The sequence below is a fragment of the Papaver somniferum genome, chromosome 1 (genome assembly GCF_003573695.1).
Source record: "Papaver somniferum cultivar HN1 chromosome 1, ASM357369v1, whole genome shotgun sequence".
NCBI classification, from domain to species: domain Eukaryota; kingdom Viridiplantae; phylum Streptophyta; class Magnoliopsida; order Ranunculales; family Papaveraceae; genus Papaver; species Papaver somniferum.
In genome coordinates, this window is record NC_039358.1 from 45,663,986 (window position 1) to 45,688,694 (window position 24,709).

Consider the following 24,709-nt stretch of genomic DNA (forward strand, 5'->3'; position numbering starts at 1 on the left):
CTTGATGTAGTGGTCCACATGTCTTCCACGTGTAGATCTTTAGACATGTGTTGAGAGATGCATTATGTGTATACAAAAACCATACAATCTACCTGATTAAAGAATATTACAATATCATATCAAACATATGGTAACCAGTTTACAACGAGATTTGGAAATCAAATTAATTATAATTCTTTCCTTTATTAACGAGTACTCCCTCCGTACCATATATATAGGCAGATAGTTAAAATCTCTTGGATTAAGAATTTCTTTTTGATTTCATAAATATTCATGACTTTTCCTGTTTTACCCTTTATTATAATCCCTATGCTAGAGACATAAACTCAATTATGAGGATAACCAAGCAACATAAATAGGGGTAAAGTGGTTAAAAGTTATCTTGAAATTGTCACTCCGTCTATCTAATGGTACAAGGAAAATACAATATTCCGCCTATATAATAGGTACGGAGGGAGTACAAAAGTTCTGTGAAAATTTTCTTCTCTTCTAAAAAATCCTAGGATTTTTGTCCTGTGTAAATTCCTTGACCTCCTAGGCTCCTACCTTTTTCTAAGACAAAAATGACTCCATGAAAGAAAAAATAATTGTTAGCCATAATTATTCTTGAGGCTTTTGTCGCATTTATTTGCTCCATTATTTGTGATTTTTGATGTTTTAAAGCATCGAAATATATCTTCCAATGCAGATAACTCGTATTCGATTTTTACTGGTGAATTTTCCTTTAGCTCGGCAATGGATTGTTGTAGACCAACTATGCGGTTTAAACCGATTTCAGCTTGAGACATCTTCTCCATTTTCTCATTCACCCTCTCTTTCTCTTCATGTGCCTCTCTTAATCTTCTTTTTAAGGATCGATATCCATCTAATGACTTGATAAGATTCTCCGAAAGTGTCTTATTACGCTTTTCTAAGTCTACATTGTCCTCTTTAGTGATATTATGATGATCTCCTTCTCCAGACTGGTTTCTTCCTTTGTGTTCGACAGCGCAAGCCTGTAGTTTAGCTAACAATGACTCGTTTTGAACTTTAAGATCGTTCACATGCTCCTCAATTGCGTTTAGTTCGTGAGTTTTCCTTGCAAGTTCGGCTGCCATTATTTCCTTCTCTTTTCCCAATCCTAAAAACATCCTTTCTAAACTTTTTCCTGCCATTGTGCATGCATTGAGCTCTCTTTTCAGGGTTTCTTTTTCATCTGTTGAAGGTTCATGCAATAGTCTCCGATTTGGCGATGATCCACGGTTAGCTCTAAGTTCCGTATTGCATCGTCGTAGTGCCGCTTCTCTTTTCTTAATGCCAAAATTTTGTGATTTTTGAATTCGAGTTTTAACTTCATCCAGAATTGTGATCATGCTTGCAACTCTTTGCATTTTGCGGTCATCAAAGTCTTTCGTGCACGCTTCATTGTGATCTTCAATTAGTTTCAATAGCAACTTTACATTCGCTGCCAAACCTACACATCATAGGACATTTGATTGCGAAGGAATAGTTCCACATTGCTTAGACCCTTAACCTAGATCATCTATATAATTTAAGTTTTATGGACCACTCCACTCATTGTCAATTGGTTTTGAGTCGGAAGCCATACACTTATTTCACATTAATCATGCATGAAAAACTAAAACCAGAAATGATGAGTTTAATTAATTAACTTTAACCAGGTCTATAAATAAAATGATATGTATCACCTTAACTTTAACCAGGTCTATAAATAAAATAATATGTATCACCTCTTATTAACGAAGGATTGCAACTAAAAACCAGAAATGATGAGTTTAACTTTAACCAGGTCTATAAATAAATAAGCCTAATATGTATTACCTTGTAAGATTAATGAAGGATCGCAATTGTCCAGATTAGTTGCAAGAGGTGTTAAATCCGGTGATGAGTTCGTACGACCCTTGCTCATACTGCCTCCAACGTTTCGAAAAATCCAGTGAATCGGGGTTTCAAATGAAAAACGTCAACCGAAGTTTGAAGATAGGATAATTAGACAAGGTTAATGGAGAGAAAGAGAGGAGCAGTAAAAAGAAATTGTCTGTCTAATCTAAGTTATTTCTTTCTTCAGCTGTAGAATCTATGCATTTGTTTCACTTTCTCTTGGTTGTTGTAGATTATTTGGTTAGCATGGTGTACCAATAATTATTTTCCGCAATTTCAGATAAAATCAGTTGGTTTATGTTACTTGTTTTCCCCTGGTTCTTATTAGTTTGAACTTTGCTATATATAAACAACTTAGCTTAGAATAGCCAATGAAAACATTTCTGAGGCCTATCACCTACCCCTTTACTCAGCCATCAAAAGCCCATTCATGGATGAGACTATACAAATTGGTATGAGATGCCTTTCGAGAATACGCATCCCATAACCAGGTCCTGTGCGCATGATGGGCATGATTGAAATCTTTTACTAATAAACAAGGAATGAGTAATATGCAAAGAAAACCTCTTCTACAACTCCTAGCAAGTAATATTTACTTTATCAATATACTGAAGTCAAAACCAGATCATAGATGCTACCTCAAGTTATTTATATACAGATTAAACCAGGAAACTAGAGGGTAAAGAAAGCAAATTTAGCAGACACTCTTCTTAAGTTAGACGCTGCAACTTGCATGCAGCAATGGAATCCAACAACCATGGATGGCCAGCAAATTTTGTTCCACTGGAACCTGCCAAAGCACGAGCTTCATCCTTCCTGCGATTACAGATCGTACTCTTTCTCCTGGGGTCGCACTCATCAGGTACGTCAAGGCTGTAAATTATGAAGGTTGACGTAGATGAATCAGACGATGATAAGCCTAGGTCTCCCTTGATGGGTTTCCTGTGTAAAACAGTTCCTCCAGCAGCTGCAACAAGATTTTGAAGGTCTCCTTTGTAAGAAGGCACAAATTCTCCAAAGAAGTAGAAGTTCAACCGACTGAAAAGCTTTGGTTGCTGCAGATAAATCCAACATGTAAAAGTTTAGTAAAGTGAAGCCAGAAAAAGAAGAAAAAAAACCTCGCCATCTTGGATTTCACAGTTATGTACCATGGTATTTCAGAGTCATGTAGATTTCTTTTGTAAAAATTATCTACTAGTTACCGATACAGACTAGTAAATTAGCAATTACAGTAAGAACAAAAAGACAAACCTTTTTCTGGACTCGTAGTCTTCCTAGTCGAGGCCCGTCCTCGATTCCATGGATATCAACTTTGACTTCATATTGCTCCTCAGCAACAGGCTCCATGGCTTGTAAGCAAGCTTTAATCCCTGATGAACATTTATTCAGCACATATCTATTAGCAATGGATAAAAGTGTTTCACTGGCTTTTTTACATAGTACTTGGTTCAAACTAATAATAGGTGATTTGTGTTCATAGCATGCTTACAATCAATATTCAGTATCCATTTCCCATCTAAGATGCCCAGCAAGAATTTTAGGGTTCTTTTGCATGCTCCACTCGTATCAGTTGAAGCAATGATATGAGTAACATTAGTGCCAAAAGTCTTTGATACTGGGACACCGGTAATCCTTGTGAACTCAGAAACAATTTCCTGTAGTTCCCAGTGTTAATAATAGTTGCAAAACATAATAGAAGAAAACGCCGAGGTATTTGTCATTTTGTTTACCTTCTCTTCATCTGTGAGGCCTGAGCAACAAAGAACCCACTTTTTTGAGGAACCAAGAGTTTTCCATGCTTGGCTAGTATTAAGACCATGCTGAACCACCACTTGTGCTTCTCGAACTTCACTTTCTCTGAATAGCCAAATATAAATGGATCAGTTTCTCTGAATTGTCAAATATAAACAGATACATACAAGGAACCAAATTAAAAGTGGCGATAGGATCAGAATGGAATCATGATAAAGAATTTACAACTGCGTCAAGAGTATGGTCCATAAGACAGACTAATAAAGAATCATATGAAGAAGATTTTAAAGTACCCTGTTTTTGGAATGGATATCTTTCTTCTTTGACCTACGGATCCTGCGACTTCGTTAGGCAATTTGGAAGATGAATGAATAGGGCATAGCAGCACAAAGTTCTCCTGTTGTTCGGAAATAAATAAACAAATATAAGATCCCTATTCATATATAGCAAATTCTCTACTACAAATTCTCTACTTACAGTATCCCATCGACACTGAGGAACCATCTTTGCGCAAGGAACATGAAAGCTCTTGCGACAGCTATTCTCGTAGCACCCAAGAGATGCCCCTTTGATTCCACAGCAACTACACTTAATCCTTTTGCTTCTTGCTACTTCAGTTCCAAGATTGACTGCGGTATCCTTTTCAAAGTATACATTTGGCGCCCTGCAATTTATATTTGGAAAGATTATGCACTTGGTAATTAGAAATGCCCATAATGTACAAGTTCAGAGCCAAGATCAGGATGAGACATAGTAATAAATGTGGAACAATTAACTTAACCATGCAGTAATTACTATGACAATGTACAGCACGCACAACAAATTAGCATAAGGGTAAGTTCAGAGAGAGAGATGTTACAAGCTTATAACGTTTTTTTAGGAGATTTCGTACCATTCAGTGCAATTTGAGTGGGAGTGTATGACGTGAGACCCCTTGTTGTAATCAGCTACTGGCTTGCCATTAACATAGTGCAACATCTTCCCTGTAGCCTGTAAATGATAATGATTCTCATATTGAGCAAGAGTAACTAATAAGTTTCAAAAATGGTTTCAATGCCTGAAATAAATGAGGAAAATTGAAACTTTAAACAAAAAGAAACAGGCTGGGATATGATATGAACTGTGCGTACCTCTGACTCGGTAGATGATTGGCAAAATGCACACTGGATTTTAACAGGAACATTCTCACATTTCTGAAGTGACATAGCCTTAGACGCACAAAGGACTTTTCTAGTTCTGCTTGAATTATCAGAACTCTCCTGCAATTGTTTACTGGTTTGATTTTCCTTCGCAACAGCTTTGTTAGACTCATCCAGAACTTTCCCCACAGATCCTGTCTTCACACAATTATCAGTAGAAAACTTCACTCTCTTCCCTTCTCTCGACTCTTGGATTTTAACAGGAACATTCTCACATTTCTGTAGTAACATAGCCTTAGACGCAGAAAGGACTTTTTTAGTTCTGCTTGCATTATCAGAATTCTCCTGCAATTGTTTACTGGTTTGATTTTCCTTCGCAACAGCTTTGTTAGACTCATCCAGAACTTTCCCCACAGCTCCTGTCTTCACACAATTATCAGTAGAAAACTTCACTCTCTTCCCTTCTCTCAACTCTTGCATGCAGCTCTTGTCACCTACAATTTTGGTGTCCCTGTGTTTGTCAGTGGTTCTCTTCTCCAACTCGGATGTTTTTGAAGGATCAACAACCTTGCTAGAAGCAACTGCAACTTCACCACCAGATACACCTTTCGCACTATCATCAGTGAAATTCAATCTTTTCTGATTTCCAAATTCTCTAGCACAATTTCTCTTGCCTAAGATTTTGGCGTTCCTGGGCTTGTTTCTAGCTCTCTCCTCCAATTCAGACGTCCTAGGAGGATCAACTTGTAGGTCGGTCTGAGCAGGCGATTTCGTGTTTGCTTTGCCATTCTCTTGGTTTTCATTCTTTTGAACTTCTTCTACCACCTCTACCGCAGCAGCAGCTACGGTTTTGTTTTTCAAACTTCTAGCATTAGTTCGTTTGAGTTGAATGTCGAGCTTCTTTATTTTCTCACTGTTTTTGTGAATTGACTTTGTATGTTGGTCATCCAATGACGTAGGCGATCTGGTAGCAGTTTCCTTAGTAGCATGATTCTCACTGTTTGCTTCAATCGCTTCATGTAATTCATCTGTTACTTTGTTAGCATCGAAACTGTTGAATCTAGCCTTCTTGTTCTTACTGCAAATTTTGTTTCTCACATTTGTAGCAGTGCTGTTAGTGGCACATTTAACTGATTCATTTGAGACTTCACCTACTTCACCCAGATCAATGCAAACATCTCCAAGAACCTCATCAGTAGAAATCTTTGCACACTTCTCTTTAGCAATCCCCGTGTTTCTTTTGCTCTTTCTTTTGGATTTCTTACTTTTGTTCCGATTTTTGGAACTTTTTGCTTTTACAGGTGCAAGTTTCTCATCTATGTTCTCATTTGCTTGCTCACAGTTGACGGCTTTCACTGTTTCTGAAGCAACAGCTTCACCAGTAGGTGCACCCTGAGTTGGGGAAGCTACCACGCATTCACCATCTTCAATTGTGTTCAGTTCTTTGTATCCAGCCTGCATTTCGTTTAAATTTCAGTTTAAATGGAAAATTGCATGAAACTGGAGCTGACTATTTGACTATAACACAACTGTATGACAAATTGTAATTAAAATATAGCACCTTAGTTTTCTCAGGTGTTGAAAAAAGCTCAGGGGAGCAAGGTCTCTGTGTCCACTCAAACATCTCACTGTCAAAAAGGTCTGGAATTTTGGATTCGGTTTTCTCTTCACCCTGAATCAAGCAACATAGCATCATTATTCATCAAATCCCATGCCAATTTTTTGTGCAAGAAACCAAATTCAGGATTCATTATACAAATAGGTACTTTAATGAAACAGCTACTGTTCAGTTGTTTATGTTGAGCCAAATCAAGTTTATGAGCATGTATGTAACTAAATGGTGAGTAAGATGTTCAACCAGCCCTTCAAATTCAGTCTAAGTTATCTTTTTATGTAAAAAGTAAAAGAGAGACGTACATTTCCGATGGATTTAGTAGGGCTCTCGTCATCAGAATCTTTTAGATCACTGAAGCTAGGAATTTTTCGTGGAGTATCTTTGGAATCATCAGAGGTCATCAGCTGACCACTTGGTTTCTCTACATCTTCGTAAGGATTATCTTCTCTCAACCAAAAGAAGGGCACAAATGCAGGCTCCCCTTTGTCATTAGAAAAGGATTTCCCTTTCGATTTAAATAAGCTACTCCCAGGTCCATCTTCAGAAATTTCATCAAGTCTTCCAACTGCAAAGTTCTCAGACCTCATTGGGGTTTCAGATAAAAGGCATTGTGGAACTTGAACCCTTTTCTTTGCCGGAAAGGTAGGTTCTTGGCTTGGTTGAGATACATTGTCAGCAGTATCGCAATCTTTTGAAGTTTTCCCTTTGAATTTCCTCTTCTTCTTTCCTTTGCCTCGAGTTTGTGGACTATCAGAATGGGCAGCATACTGAGGTTTATTCTGTGCACAAACAATTCCATCTACGCGCAGAAAACAAAATGACAATTAGAAACACATAGCACATCAAACTAATGAAAAGGCATAATTTACGAAACACGAATTCTTGAGCAACTGGCGTAAAATTATAATTTTGCAATGTTAGCGCGAAGCTAGTAACCGGAAAGGGGTTGTTCAATCATTTTACCTGATCCATCAGTTGGTGGTGTAGTTTGACTGGCTAGTGTATTGATTCCTGAAGCAACTTCCATGCTCTTATAAATACTAACCAAGTTATCCATATTCGGAGCCGAACGAACCTCTACCAACAACAAAAATTATGCAGTGAGATTGGGGTACAGGTCTAAACAAGATCCATCATCCATGAACTAAAACAACCCAACTATTACAAACCACCAATTTCTAGGGTTTTATTAAAATGTTACAAAACAAAATTTGGGGGCTTCACAGAACAAAATGTTACAGAACAAAATGAAATAAGATAATCAAACGCACCTCTTCGTCCGAATGGAACTTTACACACCGGACAATGAGAGTCCGATTTCATAGTTTTCTTAATACATAAACTGAAATAAGAAAAAACAAACAAAAAATTAGACACATCCCCTTCAAATAAAACCCTAATCTTATAATCAGAAGCAGACATATAATAGCCAAATCGAATACTTACTCGCAAAACAAATGATTGCAGGTGAGAGAAACTGCTGATTTCAATAAACCCAAGCTGCAAGAAGAACAAGCAAAATCAGATAAATGGATTCAAATCTATTTAGGGGTTTTTCATATTGATTAAAGAAATGGGGTTTTGAAACCCCAAAACAAAAACAGAAATCACTAACCAGATTGGGCATTTTAACTCTCTACCCATCTTCTCTAAATGAACTAACGCCTCCATTTTTTACAGTTAGGGTTTCTAGATGTGAGATAAGTGAAGATAAAAAAACCCTTCTCTAGATATAACTTAAGTAGGTGAATGAAACTTCTCGGGGAAACTAAGCTTTGGGTGAAGAAACTTCTCGCGGAAAACAAATAGTGAAAGAGAGAGATGAAAATAGAGGGATAAGTTTTAGGTTGGGGGGAAATAATGGCGCGATATTTCATCTGAAATTTGAATTTCCTAAAATTTCAAGACTTTACCCGCCAAATGTTTTAATGACAGTGGGAATGTTATAATTGCCCTTCATTTTCATTTCAACGGACTTTGGACAACTACCCTTATGGAGCTTTAAAAATACCCCCATGACAAAATCGAAATTTGTAACAAAAATATAATTTATATGATTCCTTGGTTGACCTTCTCTCCAACTTTCCTTCTTTTTACTTTCTCAGATTTCAAGAAATTTTAATCGTTCCCACCAGTGTAGTCAATATCGGCCGTATCGGCCGATATATCGGGAATATTTCGGATATCGGCCTTGGAGCGATAGGATAAGCATTGTATCGGCGATACGATATCTTGGCGATAATATCGTCCGATATTAGCCGTATCGGCCGATATATCGGGGATATTTCGTGATCATATTTGTCTTGATGAACATGATGAATGGTTGGATCCACAGAACTTGGAAGACTTGGCGGTAGAAGGTGATAATGTAACTTTGGATGATTTGCAAGATATTCTTGGTGAAGAAAGTCGGCCAGAGGTGCATGTAGCTCTCGAAATAAATCTACTTACCCAACCGAGTCTGAGTATGATGGATATGATACTGATCAATTGATGCTAGACACGGATTATGGAGTACTTGATGGAGCTAATGGAGTTACTGAAGATGATGATATCCATAGTGGCTCGTATGATTTTGAATAAGACTGTAATATCCTTGTTTAATTACCATTTTAGGTAGTAAACTTTAAAGTTGTTGAAGTTACTCTCCTGTTTTTGGTTTGAACTTTTAACTTGTTTAATTACCGTTTTAGGCAGTAAACTTTTAAGTTATTGAAGTTACTCTCCTGTTTCTAGTTAGAACTTGTTTATTTATCATTTTAGGTAGTGAACTTTAAAGCTATTGAAGTTACTCTTGTGTTTTTTGATAAAATTGATGGTAGCTATAAAATTATAGTCTCTAAATTTGGAACCGATATTATACCGATATTTGAACGATAATATCCCCGATATAAAGTCGTACCGGTGTATCGGTCCTGGCCGAGATAAACCGATATCCGATATTAACTACATTGGTTCCCACCACCACCATCTCCGTCGCGTCCACCACCATTATTATCTCGATAGTTTCTGCCAGAACCAGCACCACCATCTCCGTTACGTCCGCCACCACTATCATACAGTGATTAGAAATCTTTCGTTTTAAAAATTGTTTTCAGAAAACATTTATGAGGTTTCGAAAACCTAATTTCATCGATTTCATATCGATTTTTCTAACTTGTTTCGTGATTAAAGCATTGATCTACAACTATCTCGTCTCAATCTTTGTTTTGCGATAAAATTTCGAAGAAAAGAAACCAATTTTTCTAGGGTTGTTGTTTCCAGTAAAAGAATACTCGCTGCCATCGATCTGAGAAGAGTTTGAATATGGGGGTGTTGATTGAAGCATTGATGAAGGAGATCAATAAATGGAGTTTCAAAGCTTATACAAATGGATAAGACATGGGTTTATGTTGAATTGAAGTGTCTTTGGAGCCATGGTTTGCTTGAATTGGAATTTAAGGTAGAGATGTGTGATAGATTGAGCTGTTGAAGTTGGTTTTGTGCTGAAATTGAGAACGGAATAGAACAAGGATTTGAATGAGAAGTTGGGTGATTCAAACATATTGTGTTGTTTTGATTTCAAACCCTAGAAATCAGTGAAGGAGAGGAAATGTTGGTGGTTGTCTACAGTGAATTAAATGACTGAATTTGAGAATGAGTCAAGATTTGGTTGAAGTACTGACAATGAATTGCATATGGGATTGAAGCTACATATTACAGTGTGGTTGAGGAGGAGATTCAAGGGTATGAAGTTGCTGCTAAGTTGATGTGGAATTGGTATTGTTAGATGGTGAATAAATGGATTAGAAATGGATTTGAGTTGCTGCAGGATAGCTATGGAGATGATGTAGTAATTGTTTGGCAGCGAAAAACATGTGGTCTTATCAGTGGTAATAGTGTGATGCTATGAAGTTGGTGGTTGAAATGATTGAACGGATCAGGAAATAGCGGGTGGAGAGCTGAAATTGGTGGTTTCTTCTGCAAAGAGTGAGAAGAAGTTGTTGCAGCTGCAGTTGGTGGTAATGAGTTGTTACAAGGTTAGATGGCAGTAGTGTAAGTTGTTGTTGCAGCTGCAGTTGGTGGTAATGAGTTGTTACAAGGTTAGATGGCAGTAGCGTAAGTTGTTGTTGCAGCTGCAGTTGGTGATAATGAGTTGTTACAAGGTTAGATGGCAGTAGTGTAAGTTGTTGTTGCTGCTATGGTTTAGGACAAGGAGTTAGTTAGAGGAGAATTGGTTGTGCTGTGGGTGGTTGAATTGGAATGGCTTTGCTGAACTGAAGCAATGCAATGAAGGGTCTAGTAAGAAGTTGTTGGTTGGCTGTGACTCAAGAATTCGCAGGGTGAATGCAGTGGGATTGAATGGTGTAGGAATGGATGAAGTCGAATGGGCCTGGTGGTAAAAGTTGATGTTGCGTTTCCATAAGAAGTATTGTACCCGAGTTAAAGTGAAGAATGATGTCATTGATGTCTACATAGAGTTTTGATGGTGCTGCAGCTGCTGTTCTAATTGGTTCCTGGTGGTGATTTAGGTCAGGGAAGAAAGAGATGATGATATTAATTCTGGTATGAGGTTGAGCAGTTGGTTCCTGGTGGTAATTTAGGCAGGTGAAGAAAAGGATTTCATAAGGGTCTGGTGGATTACAACATTTGAAATGACTGAGTTTGATGTAGGTAGTAGCGGGACTGCAAGAAGCAACTTGAGAAAGTTGAGAAAGTTTTGACTCTAGATTTGGGGGCAACTTGAGAAAGTTGCTTCCAGTTTTGAAGACAACTTGATCTAGTTGCCTCAGATTCGGAGACAACTTGAGTTAGTTGGCTCCATTTTGTTTTGCAACTTGTTCTTGTACACTATTTATCGGAAAAAACTTGAGCTAGTTGCCTCCATTTTTGGAGACAACTTAAGCTAGTTGCCTCCGGTATGGACACTATTTATTGGAGACAACTTGAGCTAGTTGGCTCCGATATGGACACAACTTTTGTTAGTTGACTCCACATGGTAGTGGTGGTGGTTGGCGGCGGCGGTGGTGGTTGACGGCGGCGGTTATTTACGACGGCGGTGTGATTGGTGGCGGTGGTGGTGGATATTGGTGGTGTTGGTTAGCGGCGGCGGTGGTTGGTGGTGGTTGGCGGTGGTGGACAATTGTGGTGGTTGGCGGCGGTGGTGGTTGGTGGTTAGCGGGGTTGGACAGTGGTGGTTGGCGGTGGTGGTGGTTGGTGGTGGCGGGCGGCGGTGGACAGTGGTGGTGGTGGTTGGCGGTGGACAGTGGTGGCGGGTAGTAGAGTTTATTTATTTATTTTTAATAATGGTTAGCCCTTTTCGTATATACACTATATAAAAGAGGGTATTTTAGCCCTTTTTGTAAATCATAATCATAAAATTCTTTATTAAATGATAAAATTTAGTATAAAATAATATAATAAATATTATGATATATTTTGTGAAATATATATTAGAATTAAAATATAAGTTATTATAATTGCAATGCTTTTAAAACTAATTTTAAAACATGTCTATTTTCGTCATTAACTACATCACCAGCACTTTAAAATACTAATCTACCAAACAGAATTTACAGTTTGTTAATTTCACGGCTTTTTAAATTATAGTTCATTAAACGACATGCCGCTTTACTTTCCCAGCACATCACAACAACGCCCAACACATCACAACAGAAAAACACTTTTAAAACTCACATCAATACCAACTTGCCTTTAATCTGTTTAGAATAAGGACTATGGGGTTGAGAATCTCTTTCAAAATGAAAGACTTGATCAAATTTGGTCCTATTACGGGTACATGGAAACCCTCTTTCATCTCAAGCTCAATCATCCTCTTTTTCAGCCGATTGGGTGAAAATCTTTACTATACGACATATTGGTAATCATGTGGAGAAAAAAATGGCAAACAGTTTACCTATGAAACTAAAATGGATAAAAAAAACCACAAACAATTTGCCATAAGAAACTAAAGTGAAAAGAAAAGGGACACAAAGTATCATATGTGCGCTCTTTTGGCTAGACTTTCTTTCGTTTTGAACGAATTAAAATCTAAAATTTTCTATGATTTTATCGCATAGCACTTGCTTTTATGTGATAAATTTTGAGTCGTTAGTTGATTATAAATAAATTTCCGACCAGTGAGATAAAGTGAATATCACCCACACATGAAAACTTGGTCTGCTATGAAACGAAGTGCAATTTTCTTTAATTATAACTACTTCTTACGAAAATGGTTTCCGTCACCCTAAAATATTTTTCCCAATCAGGATATTCCAAGTGTTCATCCGAAGTAGCTAAACTAATGTCCAAACTCTCCTTTTCAACCAATCTGAAACTCGGGTTCCATTATCGTCCACATGTGAGCTTTCATTGTCAAGAACATTAAGTTTCAAATATTGTTGTTATGTAAATTAGATTTATGCTCGTGCTACGTACCAAGCATTTTTTTTAACTTGGTGTGCGTGGGGTTTCGCCTCGCCCCAGGACGCTGTATTTTTGATTTGGTGTGGCGAGGCGAATACATTACAGATAAGCGGAGAAAATATATGAGCTATGTGCGGATTTTATTAAATTTTTCCTTTTATGTTCGCAGATATTTATTTTTTTTCCTTTTATTTATTTATTTGGTATACTATTTTTTTCTTTTATTTTTGCGTGAAATATGTGAGTTTTTCTTTTCTTTTTTTTGTATGTACTAATTTGAAAGAAAAAAGAGTCTTAATTTGGTAGGTACTTAACTTCGGAGTCGAATTTGGACTTTCATAAAATTTCAAACACGTTAAGTTAAGTTTTTCTTTTGAGTTTGTAATTTTTAAATCAATTATATGTTGCTAAGTGTCTTCACAATAACGCTCATTTCACAAAATTCAAAAAAAACATATTTCACCCAATAATAAGCAGGGGTTTTCTTACCATTCAACGTGGAGGCTTTATATGTCATGACCTATAAATCTTTAGATTTTATGGCGGTTCAAAGTTGCTTCTGCTAGTTAAAATTTTTTTAATTTAAATATAGAATATAGTTATTAGCCTAGATTATCCGTACCAAGTTCAATCAGTCCATTGGATGTTGGTGAGGCTAAAACCGCTCGAATCCGGTACGTGCCCACACTGGGGTGCGGCAAAATAGACATGGCATAGCTGGCTACTTGGCTTCGTGTATGTATTTCACGCGTTGCTATGCGGATCCGATGGCACCAACACAACAAGAATTTGTATCTTGACGGCAGCGGGCGGCTACGATGTGGTCGGGCCGCATACTCTAAGTATGTGGCCCCTTTTCTTTTTTTGACACGTATATAGAGTAAAAAATAAACGAAAAATGGGTCATTTGTCCAAATATTTTTAAATTACGGTTCAAATGGATGAGTACAAAATAGTTTGGGTGAAATGGCCAAAAAAAATTGTAGCTTAAATTTAAAAAATAGCAAGGATGAAACTGGATACATCCTGTGTAAATTAAAAATAAGAAAAAATATTTGAAAATGGGCACGATGAAACTGGTTACATCCTGACTATTTTTACATTTTTGACCATTTAAACAGTATCAAAATCTAACTGTCCATTTAACCCAGGAATTGTTGATTTTGGTCTTTTTAACCAATTTTGTGAAAAATAAAGTGAAAAACACTTTTATTACAAAAGTATTTAACTAACTTTTTTTTAATTAATTTCCTATTTTTTCTCAAAAGGGGAATGTTTTGCGGGGATTTAGAGGGTACAGGGTTTAAGTTTATATACGTGTTAGAAAAAGAAAGGGGTCGCATCCTACCGGGGCGCATAAAAATCAGAAAAACAATCTTACGGTTTAGATTCAGAATGAGTAATTTAAGCGCATGGCCTCGTTATCATTGGAAACCCCCCTCAAAAAGGGACCAGAAACTTCTACCACCTCTTATATCAATTAATTATTAAATGAACCTCTTGCCCTTTTCTTCAGTCAAATAAACCCTAACATCAAACACATTCGCTTAGATCTTCTGCTGAAATTCTTCTTTGCTAATGGAGGCGGCGCGATCGAAAGTTCTTAGAGATTTTCTAGCTATTTGGAGAGCTAAAAGATCCTGTGTAAGTTTATATTTGTCTCTGATTTGTGGTATCATCTTTTAATGTTTTGTTGAAAAGTGATTTCGATTATGTGTTTTTTTATGATGATATTAATCGCCCACTAGTATGTTTAATAGGATTTTCTTTTAGATCCATGAGATTTCTCTGATTTTTCTCTTCTAATTTAGTGATAGGATGGTAGTTGCATGTATGATGTTCTTCCTCTTCATGATATGGATACTGTGGGAATCGAGCAAAAAAAAAAAGAAAAGATATGGATATTGTGGGTGTATCTTATTTTGATATTAACTTCAACCTTTTGTTACTTAGCGCACAATTGTTTGATATTGGTTATTTTGACCTTTTATGGCCCTTAAATGCATCCTAATTTTTAATTTTTTTAAATGTTGGAAATTTTAGGTGATTTTTATGGTTTGATTTAGGATCGGGGGAGATGTTGAATGTTGTAGTTATTTGATACTGGTTCTTTCTCCTATGATTTCATTCGTGTTAGTGTATTTGCCTATTGGTTAAAAAAGTATTTAACTAACTTTTTTTTAATTAATTTCCTATTTTTTTCTCAAAAGGGGAATGTTGTGCGGGGATTTAGAGGGGACAGGGTTTAAGTTTATATACGTGTTAGAAAAAGAAAGGGGCCGCATCCTAGCCGGGGCGCATAAAAATCAGAAAAAAAAATCTTACGGTTTAGATTCAGAATGAGTAATTTAAGCGCATGACCTCGTTATCATTGGAAACCCCCCTCAAAAAGGGACCAGAAACTTCTACCACCTCTTATATCAATTAATTATCAGAGGAACCTCTTTCCCTTTTCTTCGGTCAAAGAAACCCTAACATCAAACACATTCGCTTGGATCTTCTGCTGAAATTCTTCTTTGCTAATAGAGGCGGCGCGATCGAAAGTTCTTAGAGATGTTCTAGCTATTTGGAGAGCTAAAATATCCTGTGTAAGTTTATATTTGTCTCTGATTTGTGGTATCATATTTTAATGTTTTGTTGAAAAGTGATTTCGATTATGTGTTTTTTTATGATGATATTAATCGCCCACCAGTATGTTTAATAGGATTTTCTTTTAGATCCATGAGATTTCTCTGATTTTTCTCTTATAATTTAGTGATAGGATAGTAGTTGCATGTATGATGTTCTTCCTCTTCATGATATGGATACTGTGGGAATCGAGCAAAAAAAAAAAAGATATGGATATTGTGGGTGTACCTTATTTTGCTATTAACTTCAACCTTTTGTTACTTAGCACACAATTGTTTGATATTGGTTATTTTGAACTTTTATGGCCCTTAAATGCATCCTAATTTTTAATTTTTTTAAATGTTGGAAATTTTAGGTGATTTTTATGGTTTGATTTAGGATCGGGGGAGATGTTGAATGTTGTAGTTATTTGATATTGGTTTTTTCTCCTATGATTTCATTCGTGTTAGTGTATTTGCCTATTGGTTAAAAAAGTATTTAACTAACTTTTTTTTAATTAATTTCCTATTTTTTTCTCAAAAGGGGAATGTTGTGCGGGGATTTAGAGGGGACAGGGTTTAAGTTTATATACGTGTTAGAAAAAGAAAGGGGCCGCATCCTAGCCGGGGCGTATAAAAATCAGAAAAAAAAATCTTACGGTTTAGATTCAGAATGAGTAATTTAAGCGCATGACCTCGTTATCATTGGAAACCCCCCTCAAAAAGGGACCAGAAACTTCTACCACCTCTTATATCAATTAATTATCAGAGGAACCTCTTTCCCTTTTCTTCGGTCAAAGAAACCCTAACATCAAACACATTCGCTTGGATCTTCTGCTGAAATTCTTCTTTGCTAATAGAGGCGGCGCGATCGAAAGTTCTTAGAGATGTTCTAGCTATTTGGAGAGCTAAAATATCCTGTGTAAGTTTATATTTGTCTCTGATTTGTGGTATCATCTTTTAATGTTTTGTTGAAAAGTGATTTCGATTATGTGTTTTTTTATGATGATATTAATCGCCCACCAGTATGTTTAATAGGATTTTCTGTTAGATCCATGAGATTTCTCTGATTTTTCTCTTCTAATTTAGTGATAGGATGGTAGTTGCATGTATGATGTTCTTCCTCTTCATGATATGGATACTGTGGGAATCGAGCAAAAAAAAAAAAAAAGATATGGATACTGTGGGTGTACGTTATTTTGCTATTAGCTTCAACCTTTTGTTACTTAGCGCACAATTGTTTGATATTGGTTATTTTGACCTTTTATGGCTCTTAAATGCATCCTAATTTTTAAATTTTTAAATGTTGGAAATTTTAGGTGATTTTTATGGTTTGATTTAGGATCGGGGGAGATGTTGAATGTTGTAGTTATTTGATACTGGTTCTTTCTCCTATGATTTCATTTGTGTTAGTGTATTTGCCTATTGGTTAAAAAAGTATTTAACTAACTTTTTTTTAATTAATTTCCTATTTTTTTCTCAAAAGGGGAATGTTTTGCGGGGATTTAGAGGGGACAGGGTTTAAGTTTATATACGTGTTAGAAAAAGAAAGGGGCCGCATCCTAGCCGGGGCGCATAAAAATCAGAAAAAACAATCTTACGGTTTAGATTCAGAATGAGTAATTTAAGCGCATGACCTCGTTATCATTGGAAACCCCCCCTCAAAAAGGGACCAGAAACTTCTACCACCTCTTATATCAATTAATTATTAGAGGAACCTCTTGCCCTTTTCTTCGGTCAAAGAAACCTTAACATCAAACACATTCGCTTAGATCTTCTGCTGAAATTCTTCTTTGCTAATGGAGGCGGCGCGATCGAAAGTTCTTAGAGATGTTCTAGCTATTTGGAGAGCTAAAAGATCCTGTGTAAGTTTATATTTGTCTCTGATTTGTGGTATCATCTTTTAATGTTTTGTTGAAAAGTGATTTCGATTATGTGTTTTTCTATGATGATATTAATCGCCCACCAGTATGTTTAATAGGATTTTCTTTTAGATCCATGAGATTTCTCTGATTTTTCTCTTATAATTTAGTGATAGGATAGTAGTTGCATGTATGATGTTTTTCTTCTTCATGATATGGATACTGTGGGAATCGAGCAAAAAAAAAAAATATGGATATTGTGGGTGTACCTTATTTTGCTATTAACTTCAACCTTTTGTTACTTAGCACACAATTGTTTGATATTGGTTATTTTGACCTTGTATGTCCCTTAAATGCATCCTAATTTTTAATTTTTTTAAATGTTGGAAATTTTAGGTGATTTTTATGGTTTGATTTAGGATCGGGGGAGATGTTGAATGGTCTAGTTATTTGATATTGGTTTTTTCTCCTATAATTTCATTTGTGTTAGTGTATTTTCCTGTTGGTTATTGCCCGTGGCAGTGGTTAGACGATTTTGATATCAATTTTTTGTTTGTTGGTCATGTTTTCTTTTATGTGAACAACTAAAGGAACCATTTTGTTGTTGTCAAGTCATTGTGAGTTATATATATTATATGGTGTTGGAGTTCTCTAGGACCTGTAGGGAAACTAAACTTATTTCCTTTACCATGCAGCCGCCAATTAATGCTACAGCAGCACAGCGAGCTGCAACATCATGCAAGTGCTGCCACAAGCCGGAGGATAAGTTCCGTGAACTAGAACGTGCTAAGCTACGTGAAGGTAAAAGCTGCATATGAAGATGTGTTAATCTTTGCTTTTCTCCTTTTCCTCATCTTACTTGTATATTAATGATCTCTCATTAAACATATCTAAAGGTAATAAACGATGATGTTGTCAATTCTGAGGCCAAGCTCCATACCATGTTTGTGAAGTGGCTCGCGTATAATGAACACAACCATTTTGATCTGGAAGACCCCAAAGCTTTTAGAGAGAGGTTTGGTATTTTTAAGGGCACTGCTCGGTTCTTAGAGATGTTATAGCTATTTGGAGAGCTAAAAGATCTTGTGTAAGTTTATATTTGTCTCTGATTTGTGGTATCATCTTTTAATGTTTTGTTGAAAAGTGATTTCGATTATGTGTTTTTTTTATGATGATATTAATCGCCCACCAGTATGTTTAATAGGATTTTCTGTTAGATCCATGAGATTTCTCTGATTTTTCTCTTCTAATTTAGTGATAGGATGGTAGTGCATGTATGATGTTCTTCCTCTTCATGATATGGATACTGTGGGAATCGAGTAAAAAAAAAAGAAAAGATATGGATATTGTGGGTGTACCTTATTTTGCTATTAACTTCAACCTTTTGTTACTTAGCGCACAATTGTTTGATATTGGTTATTTTGACCTATTATGGCCCTTAAATGCATCCTAATTTTTAATTTTTTTAAATGTTGGAAATTTTAGGTGATTTTTATGGTTTGATTTAGGATCGGGGGAGATGTTGAATGTTGTAGTTATTTGATATTGGTTCTTTCTCTTATGATTTCATTTGTGTTAGTGTATTTGCCTATTGGTTAAAAAAGTATTTAACTAACTTTTTTTTAATTAATTTCCTATTTTTTTCTCAAAAGGGGAATGTTTTGCGGGGATTTAGAGGGGACAGGGTTTAAGTTTATATACGTGTTAGAAAAAGAAAGGGGCCGCATCCTAGCCGGGGCGCATAAAAATCAGAAAAAACAATCTTACGGTTTAGATTCAAAATGAGTAATTTAAGCGCATGACCTCGTTATCATTGGAAACCCCTCTCAAAAAGGGACCAGAAACTTCTACCACCTCTTATATCAATTAATTATTAGAGGAACCTCTTGCCATTTTCTTCGGTCAAAGAAACCCTAACATCAAACACATTTCCTTAAATCTTCTGCTGAAATTCTTCTTTGCTAATGGAGGAGGCGCGATCGAAAGTTCTTAGAGATGTTCTAGCTATTTGGAGAGCTAAAAGATCCTGTGTAAGTTTATATTTGTCTTTGATTTGTGGTGTCATCTTTTAATGTTTTGTTGAAAAGTGATTTCGATTATGTGTTTTTTTATGATGATATTAATCGCCCACCAGTATGTTTAATAGGATTTTCTGTTAGATCCATGAGATTTCTCTGATTTTTCTCTTCTAATTTAGTGATAGGATGGCAGTTGCATGTATGATGTTCTTCCTCTTCATGATATGGATACTGTGGGAATCGAGCAAAAAAAAAAAAGAAAAGATATGGATACTGTGGGTGTACCTTATTTTGCTATTAGCTTCAACCTTTTGTTACTTAGCGCACAATTGTTTGATATTGGTTATTTTGACCTTTTATGGATCTTAAATGCATCCTAATTTTTAAATTTTTAAATGTTGGAAATTTTAGGTGATTTTTATGGTTTGATTTAGGATCGGGGGAGATGTTGAATGTTGTAGTTATTTGATACTGGTTCTTTCTCCTATGATTTCATTTGTGTTAGTGTATTTGCCTATTGGTTAAAAAAGTATTTAACTAACTTTTTTTTAATTAATTTCCTATTTTTTTCTCAAAAGGGGAATGTTTTGCGGGGATTTAGAGGGGACAGGGTTTAAGTTTATATACGTGTTAGAAAAAGAAAGGGGCCGCATCCTAGCCGGGGCGCATAAAAATCAGAAAAAACAATCTTACGGTTTAGATTCAGAATGAGTAATTTAAGCGCATGACCTCGTTATCATTGGAAACCCCCCCTCAAAAAGGGACCAGAAACTTCTACCACCTCTTATATCAATTAATTATTAGAGGAACCTCTTGCCCTTTTCTTCGGTCAAAGAAACCTTAACATCAAACACATTCGCTTAGATTTTCTGCTGAAATTCTTCTTTGCTAATGGAGGCGGCGCGATCGAAAGTTCTTAGAGATGTTCTAGCTATTTGGAGAGCTAAAAGATCCTGTGTAAGTTTATATTTGTCTCTGATTTGTGGTATCATCTTTTAATGTTTTGTTGAAAAGTGATTTCGATTATGTGTTTTTCTATGATGATATTAATCGCCCACCAGTATGTTTAATAGGATTTTCTTTTAGATCCATGAGATTTCTTTGATTTTTCTCTTCTAATTTAGTGATAGGATGGTAGTTGCATGTATGATGTTCTTCCTCTTCATGATATGGATACTGTGGGAATCGAGCAAAAAAAAAAAAAATATATGGATATTGTGGGTGTACCTTATTTTGCTATTAACTTCAACCTTTTGTTACTTAGCACACAATTGTTTGATATTGGTTATTTTGACCTTTTATGGCCCTTAAATGCATCCTAATTTTTAATTTTTTTAAATGTTGGAAATTTTAGGTGATTTTTATGGTTTGATTTAGGATCGGGGGAGATGTTGAATGTTGTAGTTATTTGATATTGGTTCTTTCTCCTATGATTTCATTTGTGTTAATGTATTTGCCTATTGGTTAAAAAAGTATTTAACTAACTTTTTTTTAATTAATTTCCTATTTTTTTCTCAAAAGGGGAATGTTTTGCGGGGATTTAGAGGGGACAGGGTTTAAGTTTATATACGTGTTAGAAAAAGAAAGGGGCCGCATCCTAGCCGGGGCGCATAAAAATCAGAAAAAACAATCTTACGGTTTAGATTCAGAATGAGTAATTTAAGCGCATGACCTCGTTATCATTGGAAACCCCTCTCAAAAAGGGACCAGAAACTTCTACCACCTCTTATATCAATTAATTATTAGAGGAACCTCTTGCCCTTTTCTTCGGTCAAAGAAACCTTAACATCAAACACATTCGCTTAGATCTTCTGCTGAAATTCTTCTTTGCTAATGGAGGCGGCGCGATCGAAAGTTCTTAGAGATGTTCTAGCTATTTGGAGAGCTAAAAGATCCTGTGTAAGTTTATATTTGTCTCTGATTTGTGGTATCATCTTTTAATGTTTTGTTGAAAAGTGATTTCGATTATGTGTTTTTTTATGATGATATTAATCGCCCACCAGTATGTTTAATAGGATTTTCTGTTAGATCCATGAGATTTCTCTGATTTTCCTCTTTTAATTTAGTGATAAGATGGTAGTTGCATGTATGATGTTCTTCCTCTTCATGATATGGATACTGTGGGAATCGAGCAAAAAAAAAAGAAAAAATATGGATACTGTGGGTGTACCTTATTTTGCTATTAACTTCAACCTTTTGTTACTTAGCGCACAATTGTTTGATATTGGTTATTTTGACCTTTTATGGCCCTTAAATGCATCCTAATTTTTAATTTTTTTAAATGTAAATTTTAGGTGATTTTTATGGTTTGATTTAGGATCGGGGAGATGTTGAATGGTCTAGTTATTTGATATTGGTTCTTTCTCTTATAATTTCATTTTTGTTAGTGTATTTGCCTGTTGGTTATTGCTCGTGGCAGTGGTTAGACGATTTTGATATCAATTTTTTGTTTGTTGGTCATGTTTTCTTTTATGTGAACAACTAAAGCAACCATTTTGTTGCTGTCAAGTCATTCCGAGTTATATATATTATATGGTGTTGGAGTTCTCTAGGACTTGTAGGGAAACTAAACTTATTTCATTTACCATGCAGCCGCCAATTAATGCTACAGCAGCACAGCGAGGTGCAACATCATGCAAGTGCTGCCACAAGTCGGAGGATAAGTTCCGTGAACTAAAACGTGCTAAGCTACGTGAAGGTAAAAGCTGCATATGAAGATGTGTTAAACTTTGCTTTTCTCTTTTTTCCTCATCTTACTTGTATATTAATGATCTTTTATTAAACATATCTAAAGGTAATAAACGATGATGTTGTCAATTCTGAGGCTAAGCTCCATACCCTGTTTGTGAAGTGGCTCGCGTATAATGAACACAACCATTTTGATCTGGAAGACCCCAAAGCTTTTAGAGAGAGGTTTGGTATTTTTAAGGGCACTGCTCGGTTCATCAACCAACATAACAAAAGCGGCTCTCCCACCATTTGTGGATTAACCCCTTTTGAAGATTTGACTCTTGATGAGTTTGGAAGTAGTTCGTGGAAGACCTATCCGAAGAAACCTAACCAGGTTATAGCTGGTATACCCGAGTGCATGGATCAGAAAGCTAATTAACTAACCAGGTCGTAGCTGCTGGTATTGCTGTGTTTGGTCTTAATATGAGTGTGGGAAGTTTCTAGTTATTTATTTTGATGTATTCTGCTGTTGGACGAGTAGTAGTAGTTTAGTAATAGCAGTAGTAGGTCTTGAAATGGAACTCTTTGTTGAAACTTGATTGCATCTTCTCTGGCTGTAAATTCTAGTATTGGGTTTCAGACCTTTTTTCTATAAAATTTGTTGTGCAATACCTGGCTACCAGTGTCAGTCTTAGACTAGTACCCTGAGAGTAGACGAGTTCTGTTTTTTTGTTTGTTTGAAAGTTTCATGAGTTCAGTGGACATTGCATATCGCTGAAATATGGCCAATGAGCCTTGAACGCATCAGCCTTGTATACACAGCATTTGGTTGCCTTTAACGCATCAGCCTTGTATGGTGTACAAGAGGAGATGTGGTCCCGAGGATGGGCCACAAGTTGGTCAAACTTTAGAATACGAGACTCCTGCAGCATCATTTGTGGGGGCATTTGGACTTCTGTAGAAGTATTTGGTTCAGAAGCAGAATGGCCAAAACTGCCTCCGCCTTTGACCTTCTTGTGGTGTCTTATTCCACACCACATCGATAAATATATTCGTACAAGCATAATGACCGGGAGACTGGTAGAGTTGGAGACGTACATTGAATAACATACTAGAGCATTGACACTCTTCGTCAGTCCGCACTCCACTATCTTATGTGGACAATGCTTACCAAGGTGATCTAGTCCAAGTTTTTCACCTTTGCATGCAAAACATAGTTCCACACCGTCCGGTCCTGTTCTTCGTAAATAGTAAGATCGAATTTTTATAGCGCATAAGAATGGAAGACATCTGGGATGACGAGTGGTTTATGCTTTCCTATTTCGGTTCCTCAATGCTCGACAGGCTTTCAACGTAGGGGCTGTCAAAGCCTGAAAAATACGGTGTTCAACAGAATGTTGGCAAGGTTAATTAAAATTGTTGCGGGCTACTCCAAGTTGTTCCCTCGATGAGCTCAGATAGATAATCATCTCTTTCAAGTTGCTGATGTCTCATATGCAATACAACTTCGGAAACAACTGATGGAAAATCGGACAAAATAAGAGTGCGCCATGAAAAAACAGTTATCGGGGATCCAAATTCCTTTTTTTTGAGAGGTGTTTCTTTTCTTGTTTTTTGTTTTCCTTAGGCAGATAAAACCCGAACTGTTTTATTCTCGATTCCTTTACTTGGATTGAGTTTCAAGTGGTTTAGAATGAACATCTGCAGTTGTTGCAATTTCCGGAAAATGATTTCGTGGGGTCATTCATATGTCGGCCGGACAATTCCTTGATGCAGGGAAATGATTTCTAACCACCCACCGATTTATGCAACCATTTAGTAACTGAATGCTTCTGAACAGTTTGTTGCAGCACAGCATATATGGTGGTGTCCCGCTGATCCTTTCCGCATCCAAAATTTAACTCTCTTGATCATGGTAGGACAAGGATATTTGATTAGCACTCCAAAATGTGGTTTAAATTTGCAGAATTCTAAGGTATGTGTTCCATTCACATTTTTGCTTCAAAAGGTAATGATAAAGAGATCACTCATTTGAAAGCAAACGCGGACATATGCAATTCTTATGTGCTGCAATTAAGGTTTTGATGAGGTCCTCGTGTGCCATGTCTAGCCACTTTCCATGTTAATTATGGTTGGGCGACATAACAAACAGCGATTGAACGTTTCATGACGGAAGATCACCTCATGAACCCCCAGCATCTAGAGAGATAAGTTACAGGGTTTGAGGCTACTTAAGCTCGTGATGTAGTCCATGAATAAAAAATGGAGAAAGAAATCCTGCTGTGTTCTTCCCAAGAAGATTAGCAACCAACAGTCAATCTTATGCTTTCGAGGAACTCAAATACGAATTCAAGAATGTAATATAGAAATACTGCAATGTAACATTGCATGAGAAAGTCAATAGGCGTAAAGAAATTACAGGACTTGTTTCAAAATGCACACACAAACGTTGTTCTTAAGTTGTGAAGCAAAAGGTGCATTCTGTATCCTGGAAAAGTCAAAACCCCTCCTCCTCTGAAAGAAACCAGAAGATACTTTCACCATAATTAACAATCCATACAGAGTTCTCTACTTTCACCAGAGTTCTCCACTTCAGAATACAACTATATGCTCATGCAGATGTATGAATGACTGAATATAGCATGCATAACTTAACAAGTCACCATTCCAGACATGATGCAGTCTAAACTCATACATACTGAAGACCATGTACTTCTCCTGGAATCGTAAAATAAAGCAAAATGCAAATAAATGTACTTCA

The 24,709-nt window shown here is 36.4% G+C and overlaps 2 protein-coding genes and 1 long non-coding RNA gene across 6 annotated transcripts; 1 reads left to right on the forward strand and 2 right to left on the reverse strand.

Moving 5' to 3' along the window:
- Positions 1-278: 278 nt before the first annotated feature.
- On the reverse strand, positions 279-2,138 carry LOC113328400. The gene is made up of 2 exons (XM_026575518.1): positions 1,822-2,138; positions 279-1,453 (listed from the first exon to the last, which is right to left on the reverse strand). The coding sequence occupies exons 1-2, from the start codon at positions 1,907-1,909 to the stop codon at positions 591-593; spliced, it is 951 nt and encodes a 316-aa protein (XP_026431303.1). The 5' UTR covers positions 1,910-2,138; the 3' UTR covers positions 279-590.
- A 310-nt stretch (positions 2,139-2,448) lies between these two features.
- Positions 2,449-8,170, reverse strand: LOC113285057 (protein BREAST CANCER SUSCEPTIBILITY 1 homolog). The gene is made up of 14 exons (XM_026534197.1): positions 8,003-8,170; positions 7,834-7,887; positions 7,659-7,729; positions 7,351-7,464; positions 6,690-7,186; positions 6,334-6,444; positions 4,764-6,227; positions 4,526-4,623; positions 4,111-4,297; positions 3,927-4,030; positions 3,612-3,738; positions 3,371-3,536; positions 3,133-3,251; positions 2,449-2,936 (listed from the first exon to the last, which is right to left on the reverse strand). Exons 1-14 carry the CDS (start codon positions 8,056-8,058, stop codon positions 2,592-2,594), a joined length of 3,513 nt encoding a protein of 1,170 aa, XP_026389982.1. The 5' UTR covers positions 8,059-8,170; the 3' UTR covers positions 2,449-2,591.
- Positions 8,171-16,207: 8,037 nt separating this feature from the next.
- On the forward strand, positions 16,208-22,617 carry LOC113328411. 4 transcript variants are annotated; one of them, XR_003349393.1, is made up of 9 exons: positions 16,208-16,320; positions 16,885-17,263; positions 17,956-18,061; positions 18,157-18,347; positions 18,913-19,290; positions 19,857-20,235; positions 20,800-21,177; positions 21,871-21,976; positions 22,073-22,617. It is a non-coding gene; the product is annotated as an uncharacterized LOC113328411 (long non-coding RNA). The 4 variants fall into 4 exon arrangements; XR_003349394.1 differs by lacking the exon at positions 16,885-17,263 and having other exon boundaries at positions 16,241-16,320; XR_003349389.1 differs by lacking the exon at positions 16,208-16,320 and having other exon boundaries at positions 16,743-17,263.
- The last annotated feature ends 2,092 nt before the right edge of the window (positions 22,618-24,709 follow it).